The 11,905-nt window shown below is 47.4% G+C and overlaps 1 protein-coding gene across 1 annotated transcript in view; it reads right to left on the reverse strand.

The window, feature by feature from the left end:
* The window catches only part of gemin8 (gem nuclear organelle associated protein 8), a 29,718-nt gene extending 19,814 nt beyond the window's left edge, over positions 1-9,904 (reverse strand). Inside the window, exons 1-2 of the mRNA XM_033033353.1 lie at positions 9,817-9,904; positions 335-773 (exon numbers count right to left, since the gene is read on the reverse strand). Coding sequence (XP_032889244.1) covers positions 335-773; positions 9,817-9,840 — 463 coding nt within the window. The 5' untranslated portion in view covers positions 9,841-9,904. The remainder of the gene's footprint in view (positions 1-334; positions 774-9,816) is intronic.
* Between the last annotated feature and the right edge of the window lie 2,001 nt (positions 9,905-11,905).

Here is an 11,905-nt window from a genome sequence, read left to right on the forward strand (position 1 = left end):
CTGCCACTTTTAAATTTTGTTGTACATGGTTCATGTTACAATGACAATAAAGAAACTATTCTATATTCTATTTTGTTAAGAACAGTGTATTGGTGTAAAGAAAATAATACTAATCTTATAGATATTGGTGTCCACCCTATATCCACGTTGCATTTTCCTTTTCAATTCCCTTGTTCGGCTTTCAGTTACTTCATGCTACTTAATAGTTAGAAATTAAGAGGCAATGCGGTCGATAAAGAGGTATTTGGGACAAGGTTGTCTTTAAGTTAATTAATTAGTTGCGATTATGTCGACATTGCAAGAAGGGAAAAGCTATAAAAGTATAAACACTTACTTAACTCCTCTCTGTGCTTCTCCGTTTGTTCGAAGTACTGACGTAATTCTTCAGTTATTTCCACATTGCTGACGTCACATTCCAATTCAGTCTCTGAGTCACTTTCCCTTTCACTATCAGCATTTGAATCAGTTTCATCTTTCATATGTTCCTCTTCATTTTCTGAGCTGAATGGGCACTGCTGCCATCTGCTTTGACCAGGATCATCTTGCTGAACTTGTCTTGAAGAATAGCATGATGAACCATGATGCCGGTCGGTAAAATGACTTGCCGCAGATCCTGTGTTACACCAGGGTGAATACTCAAATAACCCGGCTGATTTACGATAAGCCCTTCTATGTTTCTGTAACCATCCCATAGCTTGTTGGTAATGTTGCCAATATCTAGAGTACACTCTATGGTTGTACCAAACATCTGATGTTTGCCTCACTCTTGATCCCTGTTTTAAAACAAAAAACAAAAATTATTTATTTCAATTTTGTTCCACTGCAATGTTTCCTTGTCTCCTTGCGGTCAAGGCACTAATTTCTGCTTCTCTGTTGCTGTTCCTAAGTGATTAGTGTTCAGATATGGACAGACACTAAGCTCATGTAATAAATAAAGAAAACGCAGGATAAACATAATGGTCACTTTTCAAATATCTGAAATGTTTTCTTTCATTGAGTGCAGCCTATCTCACTGCTGCCTTAGGAACACAAGAGGCAACATTTCATCTGGGTATATGGAATGAGCTAACAGAGAAAATAGTTGAGGCAGGAATAATAACAATATTTGAAAGACATTTGTAAGGCACTCAGGAACATGGATAGGAAAGATATGGGCCAAACACGAATAAGTGGGACTTAGACGGGGCATCTTTGTCGGTATTGACGAGTTGGGTCTAAGGGCCCGTTTCCAAGCTCTATGATTTACCACAAACAGGTTTTCAAATCTGACTGTGGCATGATTTGTCCAGAAAGTGGGACTGTTTTAAAAGTGTGATGACAATAGTTTAGGCATGCATGTTCCTGTTAGACAGAAGGGCAAGATAATTGTGGTCTAATTATAAGAAAAAGAGTATGCAGAGGCTTAAGGTTGCATACAATGATGCAATGAGGTTGCTACTTCGTGTCCCTAGGTGGCATAGTGCCAGTCAATTGTTTGTGTCCACTAGAGTGCCAACCTGTGAGGCACTCTTAAGACAGCTGATGTTTAGTTTTATGTGTCGCCTGGACAAATCAGAGAACCACATAATTGAAGCCCTAGTCAGCCCTCTGAAAAGCTGCTATAGATTCACTTCTAGGCTAAGACGGCATTGGTGCAATAGCTTATATATATTTTAGGCTAATATGCAATTTTTTAATGTATCTTTGTAATTCTTTGTACTGTTTGATGTGTTATATGGACCTGTGTCTGAAATAAAGCTTTAATAATAATAATAATAATAGATGGGAGCAAGGAAGCCTGGATAAGGAGATATTGTGGCTCTGGTCAGGAAAACGGAGGTAGGGGACAAGCATAGACAGCTGAGATCAAGTGTATCCCTGGAGGAGATTCAGAAACTAAGAAGCATACTTAAGATGGAAATCAGGAGGGCTTAAATCAGGAGATTGCTCTGGCAGATAACATAAAGTTAAATCCCAAGAGATTTTTGAAGGACTTTAAGGGTAATTGGGTGACTGGGTAGAGAATAGCGCCCCTCAGCGTGCCTGCGAGATGGCTTCGTAGAGCAGTCTGTGATCGAGCCTACCAGGGAAAGGCAATTCTGGATTTGGTATAGTGTAACCAACCAGATTTGATTAGGGGAACTTAAGGTAAAGGAACCCCTGAACCCCTAGGAAATAAATGACCATAATATGCAAAAATTCAACCTGCAGTTCGAGAGGGAGAAGATGAAATCTGATGTGTCCGTATTCCTGATGAGTAAAGGTAACTGCTGAGGCATGAGGGAGGAGCTGGCTAGTTGATTGGAAAGCCGCCCTAGCAAGATTGATGGTGGAGCAGCAATGGCCGAAGTTTCTGGGAATAATTTGGATCATTTCATCCAAGAGGAAGAAAGATTCTAAGGGGAGCACGATGCAACCATGGCTGACAAGAAAAGTCAAAGACAGCATAAAACTAAAAGAGAAGGCATATACAGGTGCACAACCTTTTATCCGAAGATCCAAATAACGAAAACCTCCGAATAGCGGCCATTTTTTCGGTCCTTGAAGAAAGGTCCTTGAAAACGTTCACCGAGGGCGGCCCGCAGAGGTGACAGCGGAACCTCCGGTCGGTCCTCGAAGAAAGGGGAACTAAATCCCCATTCATAAAAGAGAAGATGAGGGTATATTGCGCGGGAGGGTTAATAATTGACAATATGCTGCTGCCTGCCCGCTGAATTAAAAAGTTCCCACGGTAGACTCACGATATACAGTGTTTCGTGAGTCTTGCGTGGGAACTGTTTAACTCAGCGGGGCAGGCAGCAGCAGATTGTCGCTCGCTTCAGTATCACCCCACCTACACCCCTCTGCTTCCCGGCCATGTGTGTGACCCCTTCACTCCCCTCTCCAGCTCCCCGCCCATTGCACCGGCGCGGGGGCTTTGCACTGTCTTCACATTGGCGATTGCAGCAGGACCGTGTCAGGACCAATTGGACACCGACCACCAGGCCCACCGCAAGCACGGAGATCCCAGAGACCCACAGCCAACAGCAGCCCAGCCCAGCCCCACTCCAACTACAGAGGAACCTGGGTTGCGGATGACGGGGCGCAGCTCGGGGCGTCGTAGGGGCCCATCGGGGAGCGGCCACTCAAAGCCACGCCGGGAGATGTAGGGCCCTGCCCCGGTCTTGATGTTGGAGCCCCCGGCGGGCGCTAGCAAGTCCGCGGCAATTTACAGCCGCGCCGGGCGTTGTAAGGCCCCCCCCTCCAGGTCACTCTCAACCTCTATGATGTTTGCTCTCAACCCCGTAATTCGGGCGGGAGAAGTCGCCGCTGCCGGTGCCCCGCAAAGCAGTCTCCCACCGGAGACCCGCGAGCTCCCGGTGTCACCATCCACCGGAGTCGGGTCGCAGCAGCTCACCCCCGCAGCTCTCCACACTCCGAAGCTGGCTAGCTCCACGGAGGTAGGTCCGTAGGTCCACAGCTCCCACCGCCGCCCACCGACCCCCAGGCCCACTGCAAGCACGGAGATCCCAGAGACCCACAGCCAGCAGCAACTTCAGCCCAGCCCCGCTCCAACTCCAGAGGAACACGTAGGGGCAGAAGCTGATGGTGTGTAAGGTACGTCTTGTTCTTGGGGTGGCGGATGAGGGGGCGCAGCTCGGGCTGTGGGCGAACTGCCACTTGTCGCTGTAGCGGCCAAAGATCATAGAGGAGCTCCTCTATGATCTTTGGTAGCGGCCCATCGGGGAGCGGATTCCTCTGGAGTTGGAGGGGGAGGGGGGTATTGTGCTGTTTGATCGCCCCCTGCTATCCCAGGGACAGGGAGACACAGCGGCTTTTTAGACTGGTGGGCAATCACTTCCAAAGTTCTGCCCACACAGTCAGTACACTTCTCCTACACTGTATTTCATACAAACATTTATTCTGCAAGAAAAAACGACATTGAAGACTCAAACTCGCGATCGAGTAACTGCCAGGATCAAGGCGCAAACTCGCGACCTTGCGGATATGAGCCGAGCACTCTACCACTGAGCCAGCCATTAAAATCTACTCTAAAAAAAAATCCATTCCGAAGACCGACAAATTCTGAATTACGAAAAGTGTCTGGTCCCAAGGCTTTCGGATAAAAGGTTGTGCACCTGTAATATTGCAAAGATTAGTGGGAAGCGAGAGGCTTGGGAAGCTTTTAAAAACCAGAGGGGAAATAAAAAGGCAATACAGGAAGAAAAGATGAAATATGAAAGTAAGCTAGTCAATAGTTTAGTTTAGAGATACTGCGTGAAAACTGGCCCTTCGGTCAACCGAGTCCACGCCAACCATGATCACCCATATATTAGTTCTATCCTACACATTAGGGACAGTTTACAGAAGCCAATTAACTTACAAACCCGCACATCTTTGGAATGTGGGAGGAAACCGGAGCACGCGGAGGAAACACACGCGGTCACAAGGAAAACGTACAAAATCCATTCAGACAGCACCCATAGTTAGGATCGAACCCGGGACTCTGGCGCTGTAAGGCAGCGTCTCTACCACTGCACCACTCCAATAATATTAAAGAGGGTAGCAAAAGTATCTTGAGATATATATTGAATAAGAGAGAGGCAAGAGTGGATATTAGACTGTTTGATAATGACCCTGGAGAAGTGATAACAGGGATCAGAGAAATGGCAGATGAATATGTTTTTTGCAGCAGTCTTCACAGCAGAAGACACCAGCAACGTACCAGAAATTCAAGAGTCAGAGGCCGTAAGTTAGTGGAGCTGCTATTACTAAGGGGGAGGTGCTTGGGAAGCTGAAACGTCCGAAGGTGGAGAAGATGGACTACATCCGAGGGTTCTGAAAGTGGTGGCTTTAGAGGTTGTGGAGGCATTAGTAGTGATCACTAGTCAGAAGTGGTCCCAGAGGATAGGGAAATTGCAAATGCTACTCCGCTGTTCAAGGAGGGAGTGAAGCAAAAGAGGGGAAATTATCGGCCAGTTAGCCTGTAGCGGTTGGTAAGATTTTAGAGTCCATTATAGAGGATGAGGTTTCGGAGTACCTAGAAACACATAATAAAATAGACTAAAGACAGCATGGTTTTGTGAAGGGAAGATCTTGCCTGACAAATCTATTTGGAATTCTTTGAGGAACTAAATAGCAGGATAGACAAAGGAGAGTCAATGGATGTTGTTTATCTGGATTTTCAGGAGGTCTTTGATAAGGTGCCACACTTGATGATGCTGAAGATGAGAGTCCACGGTATTAGAGGGAAGGTACTAGCATGGATAGAAGGTTAGCAGAATGGCAGAAGAAGATGTGTGGGAATAAAGGGGGAGTTTTCTGGTTGGCTGCCAGTGACTAGCGGTGTTCCGCAAGGGTCGGTACTGGGGCCGCTACTATTAGCAGTGATTTGGGTGCGGGAATGGAAGGCTTTGTGGCCAAGTTTGCAGATGATGTGAAGCTAGTTCATATGGTCCAGGAGCAGAATAAGGCTATTCGGCCCTTCAAGACTACTCCGCCATTCAATCATGGCTGATCTATCCTTCCCTCTCAACCCCATTTTCCTGCCTTCGCTCCATAACCCCCGACACCCTTACTAATCAAGAATATGTCACTCTCCGTCTTATGACTATTCATTGACTTGGCCACCACAGCTGTCTGTGGCAATGAATTCCATGGATTCACCACCCTCTGACTAAAGAAATTCCTTCTCATCTCCTTTTCAAAGGCGCGTCCTTTTATTCTGAGACTATGGCTTCTGGTCCTAGACTCCCCCACTTGAGGAAACAACCCCTCCACAGCCTCAGAGTAAATGGACGTACCTTTAGAAAGGAGATGAGGAGGAATTTATTTTGTCAGAGTGAAGTCAAGTCAACTTTATTTGTCACATACACGTATAACATGTACAGTGAAATGAAAGTGGCAATGCCTGCAGGATTGTGCAAAACAACAGAACACCAGAACAGAACAGAACCAGTATTTACATTTAAAAAAAAGACACAACAGTATTTACGCCCCGGTGAGATCAGAGTTTACAGTCATGATGGCCTGTGGGAAGAAACTCCGTCTCATGCTCTCTGTTTTCGCACAGCGGAGGCGTTTGCCTGACCGTAGCAGCTGGAACAGTCCGTTGCTGGGGTGGTAGGGGTCCTTCATGATCTTGCTGGCTGTGGATCTGCACCTCTTGGTGTATAGGTCCTGCAGGAGGGGGAGGGGGGGGGGGGGGGGAGTGTAGTTCCCATGGTGCGTTTGGCCAAACGCATTACTCTCTGCAGAGCCTTCCTGTCCTGGGCATAGCTGTTGCCAAACCAGATCGAGATATTTCCGGTCAGGATACTTTCTACAGCACCAGAGTAGAAGGATTGAAGGATGCTCAGAGAGACTGAATTTTCTCAGCTGCCTGAGGTGGTAAAGGCGCTGCCTTGCCTTTCTCACCAGTGCGGCAGTGTGTGTTGTCCATGTCAGATCCTCTGTGATTTGGACTTCCAGGTATTTAAGGCTGCTCACCCTATCCACAGTAGTCCCATTTATCCCCAGTGGCGTGTACGTCCTCAGTTGTTGTGCCCTCCTAAAGTCCACAATCAGCTCCTTAGTTTTTGTAACATTCAAGAGGAGGCTGTTGTCCTGACACCAGAGTGCCAGGTCAGCCACCTCCACCAGGTAGGCCTTCTCATCGTTATCGGAGATCAGGCCCTCCACCACACACACTGTCATCAGCAAACTTGATGATGGAGTTGGAGCTGAACCTGGCCAACAGTCGTGTGTGTACAGGAAGTACAGTATGGGGCTGAGTACGCAACCCCGGGGATCCTGTGTTCAGGGTGAGGGGGTTGGAGGTATGTCTCCCCATCTTGGTTACCTGAGGCTTGGCGGTGAGAAAGTCCAGGACCCAGGCACACAGGGGAGTGTTCAGTCCCAGTTCCAGCAGCTTCTCAGCAAGTCTGGTGGGGACCATGGTGTTGAAAGCTGAACTGAAGTCAATGAACAGTATCCTCACATAGCCCCCCTTCTAGCTGTCAAGGTGAGAGAGTGGTGTGCAAAACCTGGAAGACAGCATCATCCATGGGTCTGTTTGGGCGGTATGCGAACTGCAGCAGATCCATGGTGCGAGGGAGGAAGGCACAGATGTAATTCTTGATCAGCCTCTCGAAGCATTTTATGACCACTGAGGTGAGGGGCACCGGTCGGTAGTCATTCAAGCAGGCTGGAGAGGCATTCTTAGTCACTGGTACAATAGTGGATCTCTTGAAGCAGGCAGGAACCACGGACTTGGCCAGCGAGTGGTGATCTGTGAAATTCATTGCCACAGGCTGCTGTGGAGGCTAAGTCATTGGGTAATTTTAAAGTGGAGATTGACAGATTCTTGAGTAGTAAGGATATCAAGGGTTATGGGGAGAAGGTAGGAGAATGGGGTTGAGAGGGTTAGATAGATCAGCCATGATTAAATGGTGGAGTAGACTTGATGGACTGAGTGGCCTAATTCTGCTCCTATGACTTATGAACATATGAAGTAAAAGTTGTAAACGTTGTCCATGTGAACTTTAGCGATGCATTTGCTAAGGTTCTGCAAGGTCAGGTGCCCTGGAAGGTCAGATCACATGGGATCCAGAGAGAGTTAGCCAACTTGTTAGAGATTTGTCTTCATGGAAGGAAGTAAAGGGTGATAGCGGAAGGTTGTTTTTCGGACTGCAGGGTTGTGACTAGTGGTGTGCCTCAGGGATTGGTGCTGGCCCCATTGCTATTTGGGGTTTATATCAATGATTTGATTGAGAATATACGATGTATGATTATTAAGTTTGCTGATGACACTAATGTGGGTGGTATCATAGATAGCAAAGATGGTCAGAAATAACAGAAGGGTCTTGATCAGATTGGCAGGTGAGCTGAGGAATGGTTAATCGTGTTTAATACAGATAAGTGCAAGGTTGTGCATTTTGAGGGGTCTAACCAGGGCAAGACCTTCACAGTAAATGGCAGGGCTCTGGGGAGTGTGGTGGAGCAGAGAGATAGAGGAGTGCAGATGCATTGTTCCCTGAAAGAGGCATCTCAGGTAAATAAGGGGGTCAAGTAGGCTTTTGGTACATTGTCCTTCATCATTTAGGGTATTGGATTGAAGTTGGGAAGTTATAGTACAGTTGTACGAGACCTTGGTAAAGCCATTTTTGGAGTATTGTGTTCACTAATAGATAAGGTGAATGCACACCAGGGTCTTTCCCTCAGGCTGTCATTAAGCTGGACAGAGTGCTGGAAGATTTACCAGAACATTTTATTGCCAGAACATGAAGGCTTGGGTTATAGGGAAAGGATGGGCAGGCTAGCTCTTTATTCCTTGGAGCGCAGGGGGATGAGGAGAGATTTTAGAGGTATATACAAGCATGAGGGGAATAGATAGGGTGAATGCACACCAGGGTCTTTTACCCAGGGTAGATGAATCAAGAACCAGAGGACACAGGTTTAAGAGGGGCAAGATTTAACAGGAACCTGATGGGCAATTTTTACATAGAGAGTAGTTGGTACAGGGAACTAGCTGTCAGAGGAGGTTGCTGAGGCAGGTACAGTAACAACATTTAAAAGACATTTGACCAAATATATGGATAGGAACGGTTTAGAGCAATATGGGCCAAATGCAGGCTGGTGGGACTTGCGTACATGGGGCATCTTGGTCAGCAAGGGTAAGATGGGCTGAAGGGCCTATTTCATTGCTGTATCACTCTCCGACTTTATTTAGAGTTTACAGACACAGCACGAAAACAGGCCCTTTGGCCTTTATATATCAACCACAAAAGCAAAGGGCCCAGCACCAAGTCCTGAGACACACCACTAGTTACAGGCCTCCAGTCTCAAAAACAACCTTCCACCATCACCCTCTGCTTCCTTCCATTGTCAATTCTCTATTGAGGGCAACTCAGTTCCACATTGAACTTTTATTTGCGCAAATCTGTTGAATGAGAATAAATTGAAAATATTGCAAACACTCAGGTCAAATAGCATCTGTGAAAAAGAGAAACTTGTCCAAGACTCATTAAAATTGGGAAAAAGAGAAGATTGGGATAAGTGAAAAGTAGAACAAATTGAATACCTCTGGTATGGCCAAATTAGTTCATGTAACTGTTAGATTATGTTTCTTTGTCTGTGTTTCGTGTTATTCATATCAAGGTTGTGAATCCTGTTCAAAAGGCCAGGGTACATTAATTGGTGGGAAATTTAATCAAAATGATGACCAGCAGAATGAATGAGTTCTGGTACGTAGCGAAGAATGTGGATGCGGAATAGGAGTGAATCAAGGATCAGGGGTATGACAATACTCTACTGCATTGTTTGTAAGATAAATAATTTCACTGTGTTAACACTTTGCACATGTGACAATAAGAGCACACTGAGTCAAAACCCAGGTCACTTATGTCTGTTTGGGTTCCAGGATGGTGGGAGAGGAAGAACTGAAAGAACAGATGCTGGTTTACACCGGAAGATAGACACACAAAGCTGGAGTAACTCAGTGCGATAGGCAGCATGTCTGGAGAGAAGGAAAAGGTGCCATTTCGGGTGGAGACCCTTCTTCAGAACAGGTGTTACGTCTCCTGCAGTTGCATGGGGCTTGAAGCTACAACTGTCTTACTCAGACGAGGGTACAGCCCGCTGAAACACACGGCGGGAAACAGTTCCACTCAGCGTGCAATCCCGCTGCCTTTGAATGAATAATTGCTGAGACTGCGACCGGACAGCCTGTGGACTAAATCACCAGATGCACCGCCTCCATGTCCGCAGCTCGCTGACCACTGCGGGGCAAGGGGCCTGCAAGGGTGCGGGGGGCGAGATACAGCCACCCACTGAGTTTAATGCCACACAGTCGGATGTACATCTTACAGAGTATTTTACCTGACAACCAGCACCCGTCGCCATTGGAGATGCAGCGGCTGCACAGTAACTCGCGCATGCGCACCGCGCGGGCAACGGCGCGGCACGGTCACGTGGTGGGTGACGGTCAGACCGCGGGTCACGTGGTGGGTGACGGTCGGACCGCGTCACGTGGTGGGTGACGGGCAGACCGGGTCACGTGTTCAACATAGACTTTTCACATGTATTTTGTCTTACAGTACAGCGTGAGACAATTGTAAGTAATTTACTTATATAAGGATTGAACAATAGTGTTTAGTTGCACTTTAGCCTCAGAATTAGGTTGTGACTTAAACGTGGAGTGCTATATACAGTAACAACTTCCCTATTTAAGGAATGATCTGAAAGTATCCGTACCGACATCACAGGGCTGCCAACTCTCACGCTTTGAGCGTGAGAATCACGCATTTCAATCAACTCTCACACCCTCACGTTGATGACAGAATTCTCACGCTGTCTTCAGTCCTTGCACAGTTTGTCTCTTTCCGCCACATAGAAACATAGAAAATAGGTGCAGGAAACATAGAAACATAGAAATTAGGTGCAGGAGTAGGCCATTCGGCCCTTCGAGCCTGCACCGCCATTCAATATGATCATGGCTGATCATCCAACTCAGTATCCCGTACCTGCCTTCTCTCCATACCCTCTGATCCCCTTAGCCACAAGGGCCACATCTAACTCCCTCTTAAATATAGCCAATGAACTGGCCTCGACTACCCTCTGTGGCAGGGAGTTCCAGAGATTCACCACTCTCTGTGTGAAAAAAGTTCTTCTCATCTCGGTTTTAAAGGATTTCCCCCTTATCCTTAAGCTGTGACCCCTTGTCCTGGACTTCCCCAACATCGGGAGCAATCTTCCTGCATCTAGCCTGTCCAACCCCTTAAGAATTTTGTAAGTTTCTATAAGATCCCCTCTCAATCTCCTAAATTCTAGAGAGTATAAACCAAGTCTATCCAGTCTTTCTTCATAAGACAGTCCTGACATCCCAGGAATCAGTCTGGTGAACCTTCTCTGCACTCCCTCTATGGCAATAATGTCCTTCCTCAGATTTGGAGACCATAACTGTACGCAATACTCCAGGTGTGGTCTCACCAAGACCCTGTACAACTGCAGTAGAACCTCCCTGCTCCTATACTCAAATCCTTTTGCTATGAAAGCTAACATACCATTCGCTTTCTTCACTGCCTGCTGCACCTGCATGCCCACTTTCAATGACTGGTGTACCATGACACCCAGGTCTCGCTGCATCTCCCCTTTTCCTAGTCGGCCACCATTTAGATAATAGTCTGCTTTCATGTTTTTGCCACCAAAATGGATAACCTCACATTTATCCACATTATACTGCATCTGCCAAACATTTGCCCACTCATCCAGCCTATCCAAGTCACCTTGCATTCTCCTAGCATCCTCCTCACAGCTAACACTGCCCCCCAGCTTAGTGTCATCCGCAAACTTGGAGATATTGCCTTCAATTCCCTCATCCAGATCATTAATAAGGAGTAGGCCATTCGGCCCTTCGAGCCTGCACCGCCATTCAATATGATCATGGCTGATCATCCAACTCAGTATCCTGCACCTGCCTTCTCTCCATACCCCCTGATCCCTTTAGCCACAAGGGCCACATCTAACTCACTCTTAAATATAGCCAATGAACTGGCCTCAACTACATTCTGTGGCAGAGAATTCCAGAGATTCACCACATGACAGCAATCTGCATGGTCTGGGGAAGCGCGCCGGTCCCGGGCAGCGGGTGTCAGCGCCTCTGTATGCTGGCTGCGAGCGCTGCGCTGCCGGCCGCCGCTGCAGCCTCCCTCCCTCACTCCCTCCTGCCCTTCAAATCACGCGGCAGCACCAGCGCCGACAATCCACGTTGCACCGTGCCCGCCAGACTCCCCATTGGGAGAGAGAGATGAGGAGAGAGGGAGGGGAGAAAGAGAGAGAGAGAGAGAGTGGGGAATAAAAAAAGGAAGGGATGGAGGCAAAGAGAGACGGGAGGGAAGGTAGGAAGGGGATGAAGGGGGGTAGGAGAAAGGGGAGAAAGAGGGATGGTGAGGAAAGAGAGGGAGGGGGA

Source organism: Amblyraja radiata, chromosome 14, assembly GCF_010909765.2.
Source record: "Amblyraja radiata isolate CabotCenter1 chromosome 14, sAmbRad1.1.pri, whole genome shotgun sequence".
NCBI lineage: Eukaryota > Metazoa > Chordata > Chondrichthyes > Rajiformes > Rajidae > Amblyraja > Amblyraja radiata.